Raw genomic sequence first — 24667 nt, 5'->3', positions numbered from 1 at the left:
TATGCTTGGGGTCATTGTCTATTTGGAAGACCCATTTGCGACCAAGCTTTAACTTTCTGACTAATGTCTTGAGATGTTGCTTCAATATAACCACATAATTTTCCCTCCTCGTGAAGCAATCTATTTTGTGAAGTGCACCAGTCCCTCCTGCAGAAAAGCACCCCCACAACATGATGCTGCCACCCCCGTGCTTCACGGTTGGGATGGTGTTCTTTGGCTTGCAAGCCTCCCCCTTTTTTCCTCCAAACATAATGATGGTCATTATGGCCAAACAGTTCTATTTTTGTTTCATCAGACCAGAGGACATTTCTCCAAAAAGGACAATCTTTGTCCCCATGTGCAGTTGHAAACCGTAGTCTGGCTTTTTTATGCCATTTTTGGAGCAGTGGCTTCTTCCTTGCTGGGCGGCCGTTCAGGTTATGTCGATATAGGACTCGTTTTACTGTGTATATAGATACTTTTGTACCTGTTTCCTCCAGCATCTTCACAAGGTCCTTTGATGTTGTTCTGGGGTTGATTTGCACTTTTTGCACCAAAGTACGTTCATCTATAGGAGACAGAACGCGTCTCCATCCTGAGCAGTATGACAGCTGCGTGGTTCCATAGTGTTTATACTTGCGTACTATTGTTTGTACAGATTAAACTGGTACCTGGAAATTGCTCCCAAGGATGAACCAGGCTTGTGGAGGTCTAMATTTTTTTTATTTTAGGTCTTGGCTGATTTCTTTTGATTTTCCCATGATGTCAAGGAAAGAGGCACMGAGTTTGAAGGTAGCCCTTGAAATACAGCCACAGGTACACCTCCAACTGACTCAAATTGTCAGTTAGCCTATCAGAAGCTTCTAAAGCCATGACATCATTTTCTGGAATTTTCCAAGCTGTTTAAAGGCACAGTCAACTTAGTGCATGTAAACTTCTGAACCACTGGAATTGTGATAGTGAAATAATCTGTCTGTGTAAACAATTGTTGGAAAAATTACTTGTGTCATGCACAAAGTAGATGTCGAAACCGACTACCCCAAATTATAGTTTGCTAACAAAAAATGTGTGGAGTGGTTGAAAAACGAGTTTTAATGACTCCAACCTAAGTGTATGTAAACTTCCGACTTCAACTGTATATGTTTATAGATATGTGTTGTGTATTTGATGTTTTGATGCAGGGCTCACCCCCTGCTAAAATTAAGGTTTAATAAAATAAGTAATAGTAAACTTGAGTTTTAACAGAATTCTTTTGTGATAGAAATGACTTCTGGGAGCCAACTCATTCAAATGTAGGAACTGGTTCCTCTAGTCTGATCCCTGCTGCTGTCTCTGGCTCCACACCCACCCCCGCCTGGCCATCTAGAGGTGTGAAGCGGAGGAGGGCCAGTGCACCAGCGGCAACTACCACTGAGGGAGCGGACCATTTACACACTGATCTAGAAGATGATGTGGAGCCACTTCCACCAATATTTYGAACTAAAAGGCAGCTAAGACCTCAGCTGGACATGACTGGAAAGTACAGCCCTCTTTATCTCTGTGTGTAAACTTACATTTTTTATTACCATAGCATTTTTGTATGTTCTCTATAGTTATGTACTTGAAAATGTATGGATCCTGGACTTCTTGACGGGCCACTCCCAGGTGGTGAGGGTAGGTAGCAACACATCTGCCATGCTGATCCTCAACACTGGAGCCCCCCAGGGGTGCGTGCTCAGTCCCCTCCTGTACTCCCTGTTCACCCACGACTGCATGGCCAGGCATGACTCCAACACTATCATTAAGTTTGCAGATGACACATTAGTGCTAGGCATGATCACCGACAATGATGAGACAGCCTACAGAGAGGAGGTCAGAGACCTGGCCGGGTGGTGMCAGAATAACAACCTATCCCTCAACGTAACCAAGACTGGAGGAGATGATTGTGGACTACAGGAAAAGGAGGACCGAGCACGCCCCCATTCTCATCGACGGGGCTGTAGTGGAGCAGGTYGAGAGCTTCAAGTTCCTTGGTGTCCACATCACCAACAAACTAGAATGGTCCAAACACACAAAGACAGTCGTGAAGAGGGCACGACAAAGCCTATATTTCCCCTCAGGAAACTAAAAAGATTTGGCATGGGTCCTCAGATCCTCAAAAGGTTCTACAGCTGCAACATCGAGGGCGTCCTGACTGGTTGCATCACTGCCTGGTACAGCAATTGCTCGGCCTCCGTCCGCAAGGCACTACAGAGGGTAGTGCGTACGGTCCAGTACAACACTGGGGCTAAGATGTCTGCTATCCAAGACCTCTACATCGGACGGTGTCAGAGGAAGGCCCTAAAAATTGTCAAAGACCCCATCCACCCCAGTCATAGACTGTTTTCTCTACTACAGCATGGCGAGCGGTACCGGAGTGCCAAGTCTAGGACAAAAAGGCTTCTCAACAGTTTTTATCCCCAAGCCATAAGATTCCTGAACAGGTAATCAAATGACTACCCAGACTATTTGCATTGTGTGCCCCCCCAACCCCTCTTTTACGCTGCTGCTACTCTCTGTTTATTATATGCATAGTCACTTTAACTATACATTCATGTACATACTACCTCAATTGGCTCGACCAACCAGTGCCCCCGCACATTGGCTAACCGGGCTATCTGCATAGTGACCGCCACCCACCACCCCCTCTTTTACGCTACTTCTACTCTCTGTTTATCATATATGCATAGTCACTTTAAACAGATCTACATGTACATAATACCTCAATCAGCCCGACTAACCGGTGCCTGTATGTAGCCTCGCTACTGTTATTTTTCACTGTCTTTTTACTGTTTTACTTCTTTACTTACATATTGTTCACCTAACACCTTTTTTGCACTGTTGGTTAGAGCCTGTAAGTAAGCATTTCACTGTAAGGTCTACACCTGGTCTATTCGGCGCACGTGACAAATAAACTTTGATTTGATTTTRACAGACTCAATGCTGTTGAGATCAGGGCGCTGTGGGGGCCATACCATCACCTCCAGGACTCCTTGTTCTTCTTTACACTGAAGATAGTTCTTAATGACTTTYGCTGTATGTCTGGGGTCGTTGTCATGCTGCAGAATACATTTGGGTACAATCAGATGCCTCCCTGATGGTATTGCATGATGTATAAGTATTTGCCTGTACTTCTCAGCATTGAGGAGACCATTAATTCTGACCAAATCCCCAACTCCATTTGCAGAAATGCAGCCCTAAACTTGCAAGGAACCTCCACAATGCTTCACTGTTGCCTGCAGACACTCATTCATTCTTGTACCGCTCTCTTGCACTTGGGCCTTCTGCTACGGCCAAATATTTCAAATTTTGACTCATTAGTCCAGAGCACCTGCTGCCATTTTTCTGCACCCCAGTTCCTGTGTTTTCTTGCATAGTTGAGTCGCTTGGCCTTGTTTTCACGTCGGAGGTATGTTTTTTTTGACCGCAAGTGTTCCATGAGGGCCACTTCTGACCAGACTTATCCGGACAGTAGATGGGTGTACCACTGTCCCACTGTTTTSTGCCAATTCTGAGCTTATGGCACTGCTGCACATCTTCTGATTGCGAAGGGAAGTAAGCATGATATGTCTTTCATCTGCTGCAGTAACTTTCCTTGGCCAACCACTGCGTCTACAGTCCTCAACGTTCCCTGTTTCTTTGTGCTTCTTCAAAAGAGCTWGGACAGCACATCTGGAAACCCCTGTCTGCCTTGACATTTCTGCCTAGGAGAGACCTTGTTGATGCAGTATAACTACCTTGTCTTGTTGCTGTGCTCAGTCTTGCCATGGTGTATGACTTTTGACAGTAAACTGTCTTCAGCAACCTCACCTTGTGAGCGGAGTTTGGCTGTTCCTCACCCAGTTTTTTATTCTTCCTACACAGCTGTTTCTGTTTCAGTTAATGATTGTGTTTCAACCTATATATTTAATCGATGATCATTAGCACCTGTTTGGTATAATTGTTTGATCATACACCTGACTATATGCCTACAAAATCCCTGACTTTGTGCAAGTGTACCTACAAGAATTGATGCTGTTTTGAAGGCAAAGGGTGGTCACACCAAAAATGGATTTGATTTAGATTTGTGTGTTCACTCACTTTGCATTTAGTTAATGGATAAATATAAACTATTAACATGTCTATTTTTGAAAGCATTCTTACTTTACAGCATTTTTTTCACACCTGCCTAAAACTTTTGCAAAGTACTTTACTCCACAAAAAAAACATCTATGAGAGATACTTGTTTAGCCAAGCTGAACAAGCACAGGGGGTATCAGTGGACACGTTTGTGAGCAGGCAAACAGTTGGCTGCTACATGTGATTATGGAGATTTAAAAGACGATTTCATAAGGGACCAAGTGATTGACAAGTGTCACTCAAATGTGTTGCGCAAGCGKATTCTGCGCAAGAGTGACCTCACGCTCACCGCTGTAATGGATATAGCAAGAGCAATGGAGGCTGTTGACCAGCAATCAGACAGAATGAAAAGACTGAATGTCAATGCAATTCAACATGGAAAACATGAACAAAAACAAAACAGACAGATTTTCTTCATCCAACATGGGCAAGCCATCTAATGATGAYCAAGCTGTCAAATGCTTCAGATGTGATCAGGAGGGCCATACTAGACGGGCATGTTCCATCACACAAGGTAAACAATGCAACAAATGTGGCAAAGATGKACGTTTCTCCAAARTGTGCAGGACAAAGACAAAACTCAATGTAAATCAAGTCACAAACACATCTGCTGTACCAAATGATAAAACAGACAATGACGATGATGAACATGGGTTCACACTTACCAGCAGTACTGATGACGCTGAAACACAGTTATTAATCAATGGCMAGCCAGTTAACATGTTCATTGACTCTAGGGCTAGCTGTAATATTGTGGGCACAGCAACATTCAGTCATTTGCACACCAAATGTAATGTGCAATTGAAATCAACATCCAAGAGAATTCACCCATACGGTTCAACACAACCATTATCAGTTGAGGGCCTGTTCACTGCCAACATTACAGCAGTTGTTAGTTCTGAGTCAGTYACTGCAGACATTCTAGTTGTGAAAGATGCATAGTCCTCTGTACTGGGAAAGAAATCAGCAGTTRCCCTTGGCATTTTTCAGAAAGGGCCAAAGGCACACAAACTCAGTCCAAGATGATAACACAAAGACATTCAAAGTTACACTGCAGGAGGAATACAAAGACTGTTTCACAGGGCTGGGAAAACTGAAAGACATCCAGTTAGGAGTTCATGTAGATGAGACTGTCACACCTGTTGCACAGCCAGTACGTTGGATACAATTCAGTGTCAGGAAGCTAGTTGAAGAGAAGACGAACAAGCTAGAGGACATGGATGTTATTGAGAAAGTGAACGAACCTACACCATGGCCGTCACCASTAGTTGTAGTACACAATAAAACCAGCGACATCAGAGTATGTGTTGACATGCGAAGAGCAAATTAAGCTGTTGTGCGGGAGCGACACCCCATCCCCACCATCAACGAGATCCTGGAGAACAGGAGCCGSGATCTTCTCAAAACTGGACCTAARGTGGGGGGATATCATCAGATCGAACTGAAACCCGAGTCTTGTTCCCTGACCACATTTGTGACACACACAGGTTTGTGGCGCTACAARAGACTAWTGTTCGGTGTCTCTGCTCCAGAGACATATCAGCACACCATCCGCCACCGCCAGGTCCTACAAGGTATCGAGGGGGTACACAACATCTCAGATGGTATCATTGTGTTTGGGAAGAACACACAAGAACACAACAAACGACTATGCAAAATTCTTTAACAAAATGTCTGATATATTACATGACGTAACTGCTTTAATTTCCAATTAGACTGCTTTGGATTTCTTCCTGACCACAATGGCTGCCAATTTAATACCATTCTGAACCAATGAACATTTATGACATAGCATAGCCCCTCTAGTAATTTCAATGGTAAGTACATTATTACTGGTGTGCCATAAGGTCCAAACCATTTTGCRGTGGTATTTTGACCAATCACACTATGCAGACTACAGTCACAGTAGTCCCCTGGAATTGCACTGTCCCATGAAACACAGTGATGTGTGAACATCTGAACTGTTATTGATYTTCAGCACTGATATTTTAAGATATCACAAGATAGGTGTCTCATTACTGAAAAAAACATGGCATGCTCTCCACAAGCCCCTCATTAATTCACAAAAAATACATGCTCTCCCAGATCAAAGCACAATACGTTTGTTTGTCTGGTGTGGGTAGATTTTTCATCAATACAATTTTGAAAAACCTAAATCCAGTTACTTGATGCATTGCGATGGATGAGTTCAATTTGAGACCTCAAACATCTCTTCTAGAGATTACGGTAAAATAATATTAGACCCTCCTCCACTGAGTTCATGAATGTGCAAAGCGCCTCTTCGCTCTCTATCATCTGCAGCATAATGCAACAGAGCAGTAACGACAAAATGTAAACTCTTGGCGTTATTGCCAATTCACAGACATGAAAGAGGAATCTTGTGCTCCTCCAAATCATTAGAACAATTTCCCACGATGAGAATTCACTGCAAAGTGGTTGTGATCGCTGTCTGTTTAGGAGTCTTTCTACTTTTGTACTTTTTGGGGGGGAATGCTGCAGACGATCCGCCTTTGAAAGAAGTTGCGGAGGATTACTATTTTCCAACGTCCTCTGGGCTTGGACACATTGTTGCATCGAAGTTAACTAAAAAGCATCTCGATGAACTTCACATTCTACAGAAACAACCACTCACGGACCGAAAAGAAGCAAAAGTAGTCAGAGGAGGCAATGCGATCGCAAAGCGGTAAGAAATTCTTGGACCATTGCTTGTTGATGTGATTTATTGGCTTTTTCTCCACGCCTATTTTTTTTTCCTTCAACCTTTTGGCACGCATTTAAATACGTAAGATGTCTCAAAAGTCATGTGGTGATTTTCTGCACTTTTAATCTACCGATTGCATTACTATCTGCTTACCGATATGGTTTATTTTCTTTTGTTCCTTTTGGAAGTTATGGAATGAGTCCACACGTATCCTTTCCCTCTTYATTCAGGAGACGTGCTCCCCCATCAAAAACATACATGGGGTCAAATCTCAATTCAAGGACGTTGCCAACAAACAATGGCTATATCTGTCACCAGAGGACCAAACATGCAATTGTCATTCAAATCATATTTTTATTATCACATGTATTTCTCTTAATGACCGATCAATGTATTGATTGGATTTATTGCAGAGGTATTTGCACGTAATTTCTCACCTATTCGGTGAGTTGTGTGCATATTTGATCGCATGATGAGCTCAAATAATTGTTTGTACACCAGTTTAAGAAAAAGGCTCGAGTGTAAAAATAATTGTGTAGATTTGTGGGGTTTATCCCTTTTTAAGTCCTGTGGTTAACGGGTTTAAAGGTCACCTTGAGAGGTCTTCAATATGGAGTATAAATGAGTCCAAGGAGACCCACTGATTACATCGCTGGGGACTGACGAGCATACATTTACATATCTTATAGAATTACTTGCATCCAGGACCTATGCCTTCACTGCCTTCATTGGGCAGCAGGTAGCCTAGTGGTTAGAGCTGCAAGATCGAATCCCCGAGCTGACAAGGTAAAAATCTGTCATTCTGCCCCTGAACAAGGCAGTTAACCCACTGTTCCTAGGCCATCATTGAAAATAATATTTGTTCTTGCCTAGTTAAAGGTWAAAAAAATAATGTATTTGTCCCTTCAAAGTAAACAAGCCCTTCTAGATATATAATGAACAAAAAATATAAACGGAACATGTTGGTCCCATGTTTCATCAGTTGAAATAAAGGATCCCAGAAAACAAAAACATTTATTTCTCTCACATTTTGGGCACAAATTTGTTTAAATCCCTATTAGTGAGCATTTCTCCTTTGCCAAGATATGTCACACCCGTCAGGTGGATGAATTATCAAGAAACTGATGAAACGGCATGATATTTACACAGATGCTCCTTGTGCTGGGGACAATAAAAGGTMATTCTKAAATGTGCAGTTTTGTCACACAACGCCACAGATAAAGTTTTGAGGGCGTGTGCAATTAGCATGTTCACTGCAGGAATGTCCAGCAGAGCTGTTGCCAGAGTTGAATGTTAATTGATCTACCATAAGCCACCTCCAACGTCGTTTTAGAGCATCTGGCAGTACGTCCAACCGGCCTCACAACCGCAGACCACGTGTAACCACGCCAGCCCAGGACATCCACATCCGTCTTCTTCACCTACGAGATTGTCTGAGATCAGCCACCTGGACAGGTGACGAAACTGGGTTTGCACAACCAAACATTTCTGCACAAACTCTCATTGAACCTCATTTGCGTCCTCGTCTTGACCTGACTGCAGTTTGGCGTTGTAACCTACTTCAGTGGGCAAATGCTCACCTCCGATGACCACTGGCACGCTGGAGAAGTGTGCTCTTCACAGATGAATCCCTGGTTTCATCTGTACCRGACAGATGGCAGACAGCATGTTTTACATCGTGTGGGAGAGCGGTTTGCTGACGTCAACGTTGTGAACCGARTGCCCCATGGTTGCGTTGGGGTTATGGTATGGGCAGGCATAAGCTACGSACAACGAACACAATTGTATTTTATCGATGAGAATTTGAATGCAAAGCGATAACGTGACGAGATCCTGAGGCATTTTGCCGTGCCGTTCATCCGCCGCCATCACATGTTCCAGCATGATAATGCACGGCCCCATGTCGCAAGGATCTGTACACAATTCCTGGAAGCTGAAAATGTCCCAGTTCTTCCATGGCCTGCATACTCACCAGACATGTCACCCATTGAGCATGTTTGGGATTCTCTGGATCGACGTGTACGCAGCATGTTCCAGTTCCCGCCAATATCCAGCAACTTCGCACAGCCATTAGAGGAGTGGGACAACATTCCACAGGCCACAATCAACAGCCTGATCAACTCTGTGAAGGAGATGTGTCGCGCTGCATGAGGTAAATAGTGACCACACAAGATACTGACTGGTTTTCTTATCCACTCCCCTACCTTATGCATCTGTTGGTCACAGATACCTTATCTCTATTCCCATTGAAATGTGAAATCCATAGATTAGGGCCCAATAAATGTATTTCAATTGACAGATTTTTCTTATGAACTGCAACTCAGTAAAATCTTTGAAATTGTTGCGTTTTATATTTTTGTTCAGTGTAGACCTCAACTACTGGTCAAAACAATATGTCATCCCATGCTCTCATCCCCTCTTTCCTGTGCCTTCCCGGATAATAACTAGGCAATGGTTTGTCGTCTTTCACCATTTCTGTCCAGGGGTTGAAACATTTTGTCTCCTATTATATTTTTCCTCTGTCAGGCTATCACGGCTATGATAATATAATCCAGATTTGATAGTCTAAAGGCAATACTTTCTGTTGTAAAGCTTGCTTTCACCACACCAGCGGTTCCCAAACTCAGTGCATGTTTTGGTTTTTGCCTTAACACTACACAGCTGATTCAAATGATCAAAGCTTGATGATTAGTTCATTATTTTAAATCAGCTGCGTAGTGTTAAGGCAAAAACCAAAACGTGCACCCCTTGGGGTCCCGAGGACCGAGTTCGGGACATACTGCCCTGCACTGTCCTGTTTGATCAGTGAACTGGTTGGAAGCGTTTATAAAGCATTCAGACTGGACCATAGTGTCCTAGCAGTGACCACACCCACACGTGTGTGCTCTCTATTGATAAGAGAAATGGGGTGATGGAGGAAATTGACAAACCATAACATTGCAGTGACATTATGTAAAGCTAAATGTCATCATGGATGACTAAAGACTGCTCTCTCTGTCTGCAGGTCTTGAAACCTCCCTGCTTACCAAATCACCCTGGCAAGGTTTTAAGGGACATCTTATGTGGGCAGAGGCTGGGGAAAAAGGGAAAAAGCTCCTTTTTTTGCAGGAGAATGAGCCAATGAAGGAGAGAAAAGGGAGAAAGTACCTCCTGGGAGACATGGGCAGAGGCTGGCGTTGAGTAACTTGGAAAATCTGTTTAACAGAATACACGTGGCAAGGGCTGATGATTCACTTAAAGAGAATGTAACTTTATTCAAATCCGTTATRCACGGGGAGGACTTTCATATTCAGAAAGGAAAGCAAGCACATTTTTGTTATTTTCTCCAAAACCTCTGAAATTCCCTTCTCGCAGTCTTCATCCAAGCAAGCCTTCAGCTCATTGTAGTAGTGGGTCGTGTCTGATTCTGAATAGTGTAAGTCATTTTTGATAGATTTGTTGAACAAGGTAAGCTGTATTGTCACTGCTTTTTTTTCAAGGTTTGAAAGATTGTTGCAATGCAAGCCCAAGGCCTCATAGGCACAGTACTCTCTGTTGTCAATAATTASTTCAGTTTTTGTTGTATCCCCTCAGAGCTAGTCCGAGTCTGTCCAAATGTTTCCAGATCGGTGGAATATACAGTACCAGTYCAAAGTTTGGACACACCTACTYATTCCAGGGTTCTTCTTTATTTTGACTATTTTCTTCATTGTAGAATATTAGTGAAGATAGCAAAACTCTGAAATAACMCATGGAATCATGTAGTAACCAAAAGKGWTTCTTCAAAGTAGCCACCCTTTGCTTTGATGACAGCTTTGCACACTATTGGCATTCTCTCAACCAGCTTCATGAGGTGGGGTGCCTTGTTAAAAGTTAATTTGTGGAATTTCTTTCCTTAATGCATTTGAGCCAAYCAGTTGTGTTGTGAAAAGATTAGGGGTGGTATACAAAAGATGGCTCTATTTGGTAAAAGACCATGTCCATATTATGGCAAGAACAGCACAAATAAGTGAAACGACAGTCCATCATTACTTTAAGACATGAAGGTCAGTCAATCTAGAAAATGTCATGATCATTGACAGTTTCTTCAAGTATAGTTGCAAAAACCATCAAGCGCTATGATGAAACTGGCTCTCATGAGCACCACCACAGAAAAGGAAGACCCAGAGTTACCTCTGCTGCTGAGGATAAGTTATTTCAAGTTAACTGCAGCTCAGATTGCAGCCCAAATAAAATGCTTCAGAGTTCAAGTAACGGACACATCTCAACAACATCTGTTCAGMGGAGACKGCGTGAATCAGGCCTTCATGGTCGATTTGCTGCAAAGAAACCATTACTAAAGGACACCCATTAGAAGAAGAGACTTGCTTGGGCCAAGGAACACGAGCAATGGGCATTAGACTGGTGGAAATTTGTCCTTTGGTCTGAGGAGTCCAAATTTAAGGTTTTAGGTTCCAAACGCCATGTCTTTATGAGACGCAGAGTAGGTGAATGGATGATCTCTGCATGTGTGGTTCCTACCGTGAAACATGGAGGAGGATGTGTGATGGTGTGGGAGTGCTTTGCTGATGACACTGTCAGTGATTTATTTAGAATTCAAGGCACACTTAGCCATGCTGGTTACCACAGCACTCTGCAGYGATACGCCATCCCACCTGGTTTGTGCTTAGTGGGACTTTGGACAAGGACCCAAAACACACCTCCAGGCTGTGTAAGGGCTATTTGACCAAGAAAGAGAGTGGTGGAGTGCTGCATCAGAGGACCTGGCCTCCATAATCACCCGACCTCAACCCAATTGAGATGGTTTGGAATGAGTTGGACCGCAGAGAGAAGAAAAATCAGCCAACAAGTGCTCAGTATATGTGGGAACTCCTTCAAGACTGTTGTAAAAGCATTCCAGGTGCTGGTTGAGAGAATGCCAAGAGTGTGCAAAGCTGTCAAGGCAAAGGGTGGCTACTTTAAAAAAATAATATATATATAGTTTGATTTGTTTAACACTTCTTTTGGTTACTACATGATTCCATATGTGTTATTTCAAAGTTTTGATGTCTTTGCTAATATTCTACATTGTAATAAATAGAACAAATMAAATAAAACCCTTGAACTTTTGACTGGTACTGTCGTTCTAACACTCAGACTACCTCACATAAGCAGCATGTGCTTCTTAATGGGGCTTTGCTGAGTCTGTGTTCACAACATTAATTTTACTGGTCCAGGCCAGATATAAACTCAGCAAAAAAAGAAGCGTACCTTTTTCAGGACCCTGTCTTTCAAAGATCATTTGTAAAAATCCAAATAACTTCACAGATCTTAATTGTAAAGGGTTTAAACACTGTTTCCCATGCTTGTTCAATGAACCATAAATAATTAATGAACATGCACCTGTGGAACGGTCGTTAAGACACTAACAGCTTACAGATGGTAGGCAATTAAGGTCACAATTATGAAAACTTAGGACACTAAAGAGGTATTTCTACTGACTCTGAAAAACACCCAAAGAAAGATGCCCAGGGTCCCTGCTCAACTGTGTGAACATGCCATTGGCATGCTGCAAGGAGGCATTAGAACTCCAGAAATGTGGCCAAGGCAATAAATTGCAATGTCTGTACTGTGAGACGCCTAAGACAGGGAGACAGGACGGACAGTTGATCGTCCTCTCAGTGGCAGACTACGTGTAACAACACCTGCACAGGATTGGTACTTCTGAACATCACACCTGTGGGACCGGTACAGGATGGCAACAACAACTGCCCCAGTTTTTCCTAGCCACAGTGCTTCTACACCTGCATTGCTTGCTGTTTGGGGTTTTAGGCTGGGTTTATGAACAGCACTTTAATATATCAGCTGATGTAAGAAGGGCTATATAAATACATTTGATTTGAGTTACACCAGGAACACACAATCCCTCCATCAGTGCTCAGACTGTCCGCAATAGGCTGAGAGAGGCTGGACTAAGGGCTTGTAGGCCTGTTGTAAGGCAGGTCCTCACCAGACATCACCGGCAACAACGTCGCCTATGGGCACAAACCCACCGTCGCTGGACCAGACAGGACTGGCAAAAGGTGCTCTTTTTTATTTTACCTTTATTTAGCTAGGCAAGTCAGTTAAGAACAAATTCTTATTTTCAATGACGGCCAAGGAACAGTGGGTTAACTGCCTTCTTCAGGGGCAGAACGACAGATTTTTASCTTGTCAGCTCAGGGATTYGATCTTGCAACTTTTTGGTTACTAGTCCAACGCTCTAACCACACCTCTTCACTGACGAGTCGCAGTTTTGTCTCACCGTGGGTGATGGTCGGATTCGCGTTTATCGTCGAAGGAATGTGTTACACCGAGGCCTGTACTCTGGAGAGGGATCGATTTGGAGGTGGAGGGTCCGTCATGGTCTGGGACTGTGTGTCACAGCATCATCGGACTGAGCTTGCTTCATTGCAGGCAATCTCAACRCTGTGCGTTACAGGGAAGACATCCTCCTCCCTCATGTGGTAGCCTTCCTGCAGGCTCATCCTGACATGACCCTCCAGCATGACAATGCCACCAGCCATACTGCTTGTTCTGTGAGGGATTTCCTGCAAGACAGGAMTGTCAATGTTCTGCCATGGCCAGCAAAGAGTCCGGATCTCAATCCCATTGAGAACGTCTGGAACCTGTTGGATCGGAGGGTGAGGGCTAGGGCCATTCCCCCCAGAAATGTCCGGAAACTTGCAGGTGAAATGTCCGGAAATCTCACAGCAAGAACTGGCAAATCTGGTGCAGTCCATGAGGAGGAGATGCACTGCAGTACTTAATGCAGCTGTTGGCCACACCAGATCCAGAGGTGGGACCAAGTCATTGTTTTACAAGTCACAAGTAAGTCTCAAGTCTTAGCACTCAAGTCGCAAGTCTGACTCATATCTCAAGTCAAGACCGACAAGTATCAAGTCAAGTTTCAAGTCCTAAACTTTGAGTTTCGAGTCYTAAACAAGTCATAATGTGCTCTTCACCAAATGTAATACCATTTCATATTTTTAACAAGAGTAATAGTTAGTATATTACATTTACGCAAATCATGAATGCTTTTAAAAATATCTATATATTTATTACTTTCCAAATAAACGTTATATTTCCATGAGTAGCCATGAGAAAGACCCCCCCCCCAATAGTGATCGACTATCAAGGATCGCTATGGGGCGCAATCGGGCGATGTAGGCTTGTACACAATCGCCCAACCTTAACACACAGACACACACACACACTTTGTGTGTGGTTACAGTAGGCTAACGTATGTCAATAGTTTTAGGAACAGCAGTAACGTCAGGCAGGATTTAGGCTACCAACTGCCTAGTCAGTTGTAGCTCAATCTTGGGTGCAATGATGACGTTCCCGCACTGACTGACTGTGTGGAGGCTCATTTATTTAGCCTACATGCTACACTAGCCAAGTTATAAATTATATAGCTGTCGGCTATATTAGCCACGACTTACCGTTCTTTGTGCAGCTTCAAATGTCGAACAAAGTTGGAAATTGTTGCGCCTCCGTCTAATTTTCTTCCCGCATGTTTTGCAAGTTGCAATCTGTTTTTTTTTTTATACAGCGTCTTTATATCTGAAAATAATAATATTGGGTATCATCTTTCCAAGGGCTCCATCTGAATTCACCCGCTGACGTTCCTCTGCACTGCAACGCACAACTTTTTCTCAGCTGGCACAATTTGATTGGCTGCTGTCCGATTCAAACTCTAATCCGTTAAATGAAGAGTTGATGCGCTGCACACTTTTTTTTAATAGCATCATTTTTAATATTTGGGCTTGGGGAGGGTATCAAGTCAGCTTGGGGAGGGTATCAAGTCAGGTCGAGTCAAAAGGCTCAAGTCCAAGTTAAGTCATTGGTGTTAAAGTCGAGTTGCAAGTCATCATATTTGTGACTCGAGTCCACACCTCTGCCAGATACTGACTGTTACTTTTGATTTTGACCCCCCCCTTTGTTCAGGGACACATTATTGAATTTCTGTTAGTCACATGTCTTTGGAACTTGTTCAGTTTGTGTCTTAGTTGTTGATTCTTATGTTCATACAAATATTTACACATGTTAAGTTTGCTGAAAACAAACGCAGTTGACAGTGAGAGGACGTTTATTTTTTTGCTGAGTTTAGTATGCATCGTAGAACAACACATTTTAGGGTTAGGTTGCAGGTTAAAAGAGAAACTTCCACCCCCTCAGTTACATTCCCCCTACTAATATTGTACACAGTACATGCTCATAAATGAATTGTTCTTGAAAGAGCCATCAAAGCCTAGACTAGAGGACCGGTTTCTCTTGAGCCCTGCCATCAATCATAATCTGTGTTGCATGATTGTCCCTCAGCCATGCAGAAAACGAAGTGTCACGCTTGGAGACTGTCCTGCAACCCACCTTTCCAAAATCCTTTCACAACTGRTAGACAAAGGATGCTTTGTTCTAAAGGAGGATTTTTGTGGCCATGAGTTTGCATTCTTCCTTTGCTCATGCTAATGCCTAYATTTACAGTTGTTATATAAAAAAAACACAGCCCATACAGTATATACAAAGTGCAGCTCTGAGTATCTAGGTCTAGTTCTACATTGAGCTATAAAAATATATGTTTTTCAGACTGATATTCAACTCTGGCTGAATCCATTTGTATTTAATGGCAGTCTCTGCCACTGTGCAGAGAGACTTTTTAAAATCAGATATAGAAACTTGAGCATTAGAACAAAGCCCAGTGGATATATACAGACCTACAGTACAGGGGGAGGGAGTTCTGCTTACTCTGAAGAGTCTTCAGGGACGTCTTAACGAAGGCCTTGAATATGGACGTGTTGGTTAGCTGTCTGTCAGTAGAAACAGTGTGATGACGTGCTGTCTGGAATGTATGTGTCTCAGGCATATCCTGTCATGTTCCTGTCGTGCCTCTTAACAAAGCTATAGGTGTGTTCTCATGGCGTTGCCGTTGATATGTCCTTGATGAAGTAGCAGCCTTGCTTTGGAGCGACATGGCTCYGCTGTTCGGATGTTATTTGATGAGGCTTCTGTTAACTGAGAGTCTTTAGTCTTGTTGCCCCTGTGTGTTCCCTTGTATCAGACAGAGGGGTGACATGGGACTGGGCAGGCTCTCATCGAAGCGTGCCCGAGCTGAAGAAGTCATGCACCTGGCCGTGGTGGCCTGCGGGAACCGCCTGGACGAGACGCTTACCATGGTCAAGTCGGCCCTCCTCTTCAGCATCAAGAGGATCAAGTTCCACATCTTTGCAGAGGACCCTTTGTCCTCTCAGTTTGAAAAGAAGGTAAGTACCCTCAGGCAGGTACTAGAGTGCATGATCTAGGCTTTAGGTACGGTATGTTTCTGGAAAAGGAACACACTAATTCTYAAAATATAGGCCTTATTGAATATTTTCAGAGACTCATGCTTCTCATGCATATCTTGGTTGCTGCTCAGTAATATATTACATTTACTGCCAGATCTGAGCTTGTTTAAAAACAAAAGTCAGCTTTTTGAACTCCCTCTTGCTTCAACATCTTACAGGCTTCAGACCCTTTTATCTCAAGGCCGATCATGTCACTCAGACATTTCTCACTGCATTACCCATGCAACATTTCAGTCATCTTTAGTTTGTTTATTCACGATCCAAGCTTTACAAAGTCAATGTGTTGGGCTACTGTGTAGCTGTAAATCTAAAGGTATACATACTGGTAAATGAAAACAGCATGCATGCGTGAGGCTACATGCCCTTTGAGTGTGTATGGGGTATGGTCTGTGTAGCATGTGAACCTCCCCTTTATAATTGGCTTCATGCTAGCCAGGAAGTTGAGTTAGTTAAACCCTAAAATCAGTAGCATATGTGCAGGAGATGGAACATTCCATGTCTGGCCTTCCTGCGCTAGTCAAAAAGGAGGTAGAAGAGAAGGGGTGAAAAGGGGTTCTGGCCTCGATCTATGCACTTAGTCAACAGAAACCCGGCCAGCTCCGCCCACTGTTCTTTGTTTTGGGGCCAAATGATTTAATAATRCTGACGAATATGGAGGGCTTCAGAATCTAACGGAGCAGAAATCGTAGGCCTCTGTTGTGACAGCAGTGTTTACTTTGAGGGGSTAACCCTCAGGCTTGGACAGAATGGGCTTCAAATCGGCTACCTCTTGTTTAGGTTAGTTTCACTGGGTTAGGCGTAGTTCTAGCAACAGCTGGCAGCATTATGGTCAATGTACAACACCACTGCACTTACTGTAAAGACATGACTTCATTGGTTTACTAAGACTTCCTTAGATGTGTACAGTGCCTTTGGAAAGTATTCAGACCCTTTGACTTTTTCCACATTTTGTTAGGTTACAGGCTTATTCTAAAAGTGATTTAAATAGTCCCCCCCCCCCCTAATCAATCTAAACACAATACCCCATAATGACAAAGCAAAAGCAGGTATAGACATTTTTGCTAATTTATAATTTGTATTATTACATTTACATAAGTATTCAGATGCTTTACTCAGTACTTTGTTGAAACACCTTTGGCAGCGATTACAGTCTCCAGACTTCTTGGGTATGACGCTACAAGCTTGGCACAACTGTATTTGGGGAGTTTCTCCCATTCTTCTCTGCAGTGAGCTTGTGGGTTTTACTGACTGATCAGAGGCTACCAAGTAGCCAATRGCGACTTTGAAGGAGCTTCAGGCCTTTATGGCAAAGACTGGCCAATGTGTGCATGTGACCACAATATCACAAGTGCTCCACAAATCTGGCGTCTATGGGAGGGTGGCAAGAAAAGAAAACACTCCTCAAAAAAAGCCACATTAAGTCTTATGTAAGCTTAGCCAAAAAGCACATTGGAGATTGAGTCCAAGTGGCAAAAAGTGCTGAGGTCAGATGAGACCAAAATGGAACTTTTTGGCCTTAACGCAAAACGATATGTCCGGCGAAAACCCAATACATCTTTCCACTCAAAGAACACCATGCCTACAGTAAAGCACGGCGGTGGCAGCATCCTGTTGTGGGGGTGTTTCTCTTCAGCAGGGACTGGAGCACTTGTCAGGATAGAAGGGAAAATGGAAAGYGCAAAATACCGACAGATTCTTGAGRACCTGCAGCCCTCTGCCAGGAAGTTGAAAATGGGAAGATGGTTCACGTTTCAACATGCCAATGACCCAAAGMACACTGCCAAAGCAACCGTACAGTGGCTGAAGGACAAGAAGGTGAATGTCCTTGAGTGGCCTAGTCAGAGCCCCGACCTAAATCCAGTTGAGAATCTGTGGAATGACTTGAGTGCAGTCCATGAGCGGTCACCATGCAATTTGACTGAGTTTAAACAATTCTGCAAGGAAGAATGGGCAAATATTGCACAGTCTAGGTGAGCAAAGTTCGAGACGTATTCAAAGAGACTCATGGCTATAATTCAAGCAAAAGGTGGTTCCACCAAGTATTAACTCAGGGGTGTTCACTTATCCAAATAGGGTATTTTACTGTTTTTAATTAAAAATTTCAGATTTTTTTTCTCCCACTTGCATATTGTGGGTTACTGTAAGGCTGTAGGCAACAAAAGGTGAACATTTTGAAAGTGGGTGGTGACTTTCTATACCYACTGTAAATAAGGTATGTTTTTTATTTGTAATAAATTTGCTAAAATATCTGAACCTGTTTTCGCTTTGTCATTTATGGGGTATTGTGTGCAGATTGCTGAGGATTATGATAATTTTTTATCCATTTTAGAATAAGGCTGTAACATAACAATGTGGAAAAAGTCAAGAGGTCTGAATACTTTCTGAAGGCACTGTATGTAGACTTGAACTCTCAGGAGTGTATGGTGTCCGAATAAGGAATATTTCCATTTGCTCTTTCAGTGATCCCTCTCCCATACACCTTGACTCAACCTTTCGAGTTGCAGTTTTGTTACTTTGGATGTTAGATATGCGACGATAAAGGAGACACCTTGTGATGGCATCTTAAAATGGCTGTGCTGCCTCCCGGGTGGCGCAGTGGTCTAGGGCACTGCATCGCAGCGCWAGCTGTGCCACCAGAGTCTCTGGGTTCGCGCCCAGGCTCTGTCGCAGCCGGCCGCGACCGGGAGGTCCGTGGGGCGACTCACAATTGGCCTAGCGTTGTCCGGGTTAGGGAGGGTTTGGCCGGTAGGGATATCCTTGTCTTATCGCGCTCCAGCGACTCCTGTGGCGGGCCGGGCGCAGTGCGCGCTAACCAAGGGGGGCGGGTGCACGGTGTTTCCTCCGACACATTGGTGCGGCTGGCTTCCGGGTTGGAGGCGCGCTGTGTTAAGAAGCAGTGCGGCTTGGTTGGGTTGTGCTTCGGAGGACGCATGGCTTTCGACCTTCGTCTCTCCCGAGCCCGTACGGGAGTTGTAGCGATGAGACAAGATAGTAATTACTAGCGATTGGATACCATGAAATTGGGGAGAAAAGGGGGTAAAAAAATCAAATAAAAATGGCTGTGCTACCTCTAACAGATGATGATGGTGTCTAGTAACTTTGTAGTTTCTTTTTCAGCTGAGCCAGTGGGCCCGTGCTGTCTCCAACAAGTTCCAGTACAGTATCTACCCAATCACGTTCTCTGTGGGGAATGCAGAGGAATGGAAAAAGCTGTTCAAGCCTTGCGCTGCCCAGAGGCTGTTTCTCCCTGTAAGGCTGCAGCACATTTTCTCTCACCTCTCTGTGTACTATATCGTATTTATCAAACATATACACTGATTTAAACTGATAGAGATATATATTCATCAGCAAATGTGTTTAGATAATTGTCCAGGCCATCTGTTTCCTATTTCTGTTCCACTCTGGGTTGCATTCTGACCCCAATGCATTTTCTATTAGATAGATAGGTTTAGCTTAGTTTACGCAAGCATACGAGTGATATACCCAGAGAATAATAGTGTATCCTTTTATTATGGATTTTACTTGTTGTATTACATTTGTATATAATCAATTACCTTAGCATGGTAATATATATGGATTTATTCATACCCATTGACCTTTACTTAACAAACCAGCAATCCCCAGAGATTGAATTCAATGGACATGCATATGTCTTTTTTTTTATGGACTATCTTTGAATCAGTGTGCACACACACATTGCTTTCTCTTCGTACACATTGCATCACATCGTTGTAAAAAGTGGTAAGCAAWCCATGACTGCCATTTGATTGATTGGCAGATGATTCTCCAYAAACCATATACTTTGCAGGTGCCAAGTGATATTTGATTCTCATCAGGAACAGATTGCTTTGTGGTTGTTCTCTTCCCTCAAGCCATTGTAGGTTTTGAAATGGCACATACTGTATGCATAAAGGTCTGTCACTGGAATAGGAAAAAATTTGATATTCTGATTGTAACTTACACATGATTGTCGTGACAATAGGTGATCCTGAAGGACGTGGACTCTCTACTCTACGTGGATACAGATGTGCTGTTCCTCAGGCCCATGGATGATATGTGGAGTTTCCTCAAGGCCTTCAACACCACCCAGCTTGCTGCTATGGCCCCAGAGCATGAGATCCCCAAGATTGGCTGGTACAGCCGCTTCGCACGCCACCCCTTCTACGGGGTCACCGGGGTCAACTCTGGAGTCATGCTGATGAACCTCACAAGGATCCGAAGAACTTTGTTCAAAGTAAGGATCATCAATCAATCAACATTTTGGTCAWATTCCCTGTCCCATGTCACTCACTACTGAGAATTTCTGCCCTGTTGTCCACCTCTGAGTTAAATCTCTAAGGAGAGTAGTTGTATCATTCAATCATATGTCTGAAGCCAGCCAGCTTAAGATATGGCACTTATTGGCACTCCGTCTCAACAGTTGGAGTGCTCAATGTAGCGTAGGCCATGATTTAAGGCTCTGTGATTGTCACACTCACATTAGAGCAGTGCTTCAGCACACTCGAGCTCAACTTGGCATTTCCCTGCATCCAAGAAAGAGCATTACAAATTGTAACTTGGGGAATACYTGGCTAAAACTCTGTAAATTTGCTCCTTTCAAATTGGGCAATTCTGTAGTGTAAGATGTGTAGCTGCTACTTGGGTTGTGGAGTAAACCAGTCCTTGTTCCTACTCCAGAACAGCATGATACCCAGTGGCCTGTCATGGGAGGACCTCCTCCACCCACTCTACCAGAAGTACAAGAACCACATCACTTGGGGCGACCAAGACCTCCTCAACATTATCTTCCACTACAACCCAGGTACACTCTACCACACCACAAATACGAAAATAAAATGGTATATCATTTCACCGCCATTCATGTTGACAGCAAGAGCTGTACTTAGGCTTGCATCAATTTACAATGTTTCCCCAAAACATGATTCCAAGGGTGGTTGCATAAATGTAATCTTGTATGGAATTCAATACAATTCCTTCAGGCAGGTGTCGTTATTGGTTTTCCTGCTCTAATACAACCACAAGAAAGAACTCTCCTGAATGAGGTCAATGCTGTGGAACTAAACAAGCCTGCGGCTGCAGCAGATTCAGTCACAAGTACTAAGTGTTCCAAGCCTTAAGTAGACTTGGCAGGAGCATTGTTTGTCTGACAACATGAATGGAACCTGCCTGCTAAACAAGCATATCCCTAGCAGCATCCCCAAATACATATATTTTTTTGAAGGGCCATGTGGAGGGAGCAGCCAGTCACTGTGAACGATCTGCATCCAACATGGAAAGACTTTAGTCTCTGGCATGTGTCTGATCCTTCTCCTTTTATGTCTGCCCGTAACCCGGTCTCAGAGCATTTAGTATTATTCTGTACGTAAATCCGAGACACTCCATTTAGTGTATGTTACATTTAATATGGTTCTATCAGACAGATGGTTACTTAAGGAAAAAACAAAAGTGGGGTGGATGGATGGGTGAGTTCGAATCTCATCACGGACAACTTTAGCATTTTAGCTAATTATCAACTACTTTTGAGCAACTTTGAAACTACTTAGCTAACCCTTCCCCTAACTTTAACCATTTTAGCTAACTCTTCACATAGCCTTAACCCTTCCCCTTTAACCTAACTCCTAAACTTAACCCTAACCCCTAACCCATCTAGCAACACAATGGTTGCGAGTTCAAATCTCATCACGGACAACTTTAGCATTTTGGCAACTAACTACTTTTTAGCTACTTTGCAACTACTTAGCTAACCCTAACTTTAACCCTTCACGTAACCTTAACCCCGCAGCTTAACTAACGTTGGTGAGCTAGTTAACGTTAGCCACCTAGCTAGAATTAGTAACATATCATATGTTTGGCAAATTCAACATATTGTACATTTAGCAAATCTTTTACATAATACGAAATGTAATTCGTAACATATCATATGAAATAGGTGATGGACATCCACAAAATAATACATACTATACATCATACGAAATGGAGTGTCTGGATTTACTTACAGAATAATACGAAATGCTCTGAGACTAGGTTGCTGCCCTTGTTTCTGGTTGAAGGGGATTCTCCATTGGTGTTTTTCTCTCTTCCCAAGCCAAGATTTAATGCATTTTTAAAAGGACTAGAATCATTTTAGTTGTGAAGCAAGCCATTTGATAATTTACCTGTTTTGGGATCAGCAAAACATGAGTTCTGAACGATTATCATTGTAGGTTGAAGTCATTCGTTTTTTTCCCTAAATGCTGTCTTTGGTACTAATCAGTTTTATTTATTTTTTTTTTTTCAATACTGGTGTCACAGTATACATTATGGTAAGCTTTGAGACATTGTGCAGAAATCTGACAGACATGTAATGGTGTGTTCCTGTGTTTGCAGAGTCTCTGTACACCTTCCCATGCCAGTGGAACTACAGGCCTGATCACTGCATGTATGGGAGCAACTGTAAAGGAGCGGAACAGGAAGGCGTGTCCATTCTCCACGGGAACCGAGGAGTGTATCATGATGACAAGCAGCCAGCMTTTAAAGTAGTGTATGATGCAATACATGAGGTAAGAACAATCTATTCATTTGAGTGGATTGTTTCACTAAAAACTGCACGTTTCTTTACTAGATTGCCGGTTACATCCTTTGGGACAAAGGCAACAAAATATGAAGGGGGAGGATCTCAGAAAATTATCAATCTTGGTATTAAATCCTTCTGTCCTTTTCTCTCCTTGGAAATGCTGTGGAAATGTTAACGTAAGGAAATCCTTGTCTCACCGCAACATCAGCCCCCTCTGCTGTCCATAGATAAGCCTTTTATTAACCAGACAATTTGATTCATATCCATCCCCTTCTACTGTACCTACWGTAAGCCAATGGCACAGTTGATTTATAAGAGGTTTGATAAGCTACCACTACTGGTGTCTAACCCTGAGGCCTGCAATGATTCTGTTTTACAGTACCCCTTTGAGGACAACTTGTTCCAGTCGCTGTTCTATCCCCTCCAGACCAAGTTTCTGGACACYGTCAACACCCTGTGTGGTCGGATTCCCCAGGTGTTTCTCAAACAGGTAGAGAAAACCATGAGGACCGTGTACGAGAAGAAAGTGGTCCGTCATGTGAAGCCTCCACCTAAATAACTACAGGAAACTGGATAGAGGAAGTTGTTTCTGACATCACTATGGGAATCTTTCTGTGGAAGATGTGCAATGTCAGGAGTCCCCAGACCAGACTGCCATATTATGACTGACTGAACTAGTATGGAAACTGATTGATGGAATCAGAATGCGTTGCACAGCGGATCACAAATGACATTCCATTTGATTGGAATGGTGGAATGGATCATGATGATCATGTAGGACAGGCATTCAGTGCTGGTCAATGATGCCGTGTGTGGGGTAAGCTTGCCTTATCACCCACTTAATTGTTTTTACAGAAACTGATTTACAGGTAAAAATGTGATTGGCTTCATAATTTGTTTAATACCTTTTTTAAGTACAATGCTTTCTTCAGGTCAGGATTAAGTCCTGGTGGAGAGAATTAAGTGGGAATTAAAAAATGGCAGAGGTAATTTTGTTTCTCTTAAAATGTGCATGAAAGTGTCTGCCGTAACACCTTTATACCTGAGGCTTCTGGAAATGGTTTGAAATGTTCCTACTCTGCATGGAGGTCAGCGCCTAACTGATCCTTTTATGTCAAACAAAGCTAATGGGTCTTTGCTTAACCAGAGCTTTCTGTCAAAGACAAAATCACTTGCATATCTGTACATGTGGATGTGATTCAACATGTCCAGTTCTCCAAATGCCAACGACAGTATTAAACACAGTATCATGAACATATCATACACTAGAAATGACCATTCATATTTTGTATAGATGTATAGGTAAAGGCCCTATTGCAGGGGTAGGCAACCCTGTTCCTGGAGTGCCRCAGGCACTTCATGTTTTTGCTTTAGCTGACCTGGAAGACAAGGTGTGTTGAATTTATGCAATCACTGAAGTGATCAATTAGGTCAGGTGTGGTGCCTTAGTTKGAACAAAAATCCTGCAGTACTCCAGGAACAGGGTTGCCTGCCCTATTGCATTGCGGTAATAGTTTGACTTGTGCAAATAGAACAGGGCATGCATACCATTAGTCCTCTATTCAATTGTCATTGCAAATCCCTATATGCATTGCAAATCCCTATATGAAGAAGCAGTGTAGTTGTCACAGATCAAAACTACCAAAGTGCTAGTGCTTATAGTCGGACAGTATTTTCAAAACTATGTGCCATGTGTATTAATAAATGCTCTTAAAATGTTTATTTTGTTTGTGCAAGAAAAGGACAGTAAACTTAATGAAAGTGTCTTGCTATAAAGTCATACTATCAGTGAGTGATACAGTATGTGTACTCTGGGATTTATAATGTGACGTTCGTGTAGCCTGCTCCATCGGTTGTCATGTGTGTTTACCGGTAATCATTTCAACTGGAAACTCAAGATGGTTGTATTTATACATGCTTATGTTTACTCTTTTTTCAGAATAAAGAAAATGCCAA

General features: G+C 42.9%; 1 protein-coding gene across 1 annotated transcript; it reads left to right on the top strand.

The window, feature by feature from the left end:
- The first annotated feature begins 6424 nt into the window (after nt 1-6424).
- On the top strand, nt 6425-23766 carry LOC111969846 (glucoside xylosyltransferase 2). Its single transcript, XM_023996168.2, has 7 exons — nt 6425-6799; nt 15876-16077; nt 19276-19407; nt 20141-20392; nt 20836-20959; nt 22525-22697; nt 23091-23766. The coding sequence occupies exons 1-7, from the start codon at nt 6531-6533 to the stop codon at nt 23268-23270; spliced, it is 1332 nt and encodes a 443-aa protein (XP_023851936.1). The 5' UTR covers nt 6425-6530; the 3' UTR covers nt 23271-23766.
- Nucleotides 23767-24667: the final 901 nt, after the last annotated feature.

Source organism: Salvelinus sp. IW2-2015, linkage group LG11, assembly GCF_002910315.2.
Source record: "Salvelinus sp. IW2-2015 linkage group LG11, ASM291031v2, whole genome shotgun sequence".
Lineage (NCBI taxonomy): Eukaryota > Metazoa > Chordata > Actinopteri > Salmoniformes > Salmonidae > Salvelinus > Salvelinus sp. IW2-2015.
The sequence above is the reverse complement of the archived record's forward strand: the minus strand, read 5'-3'. Positions and strand labels throughout refer to the sequence as shown.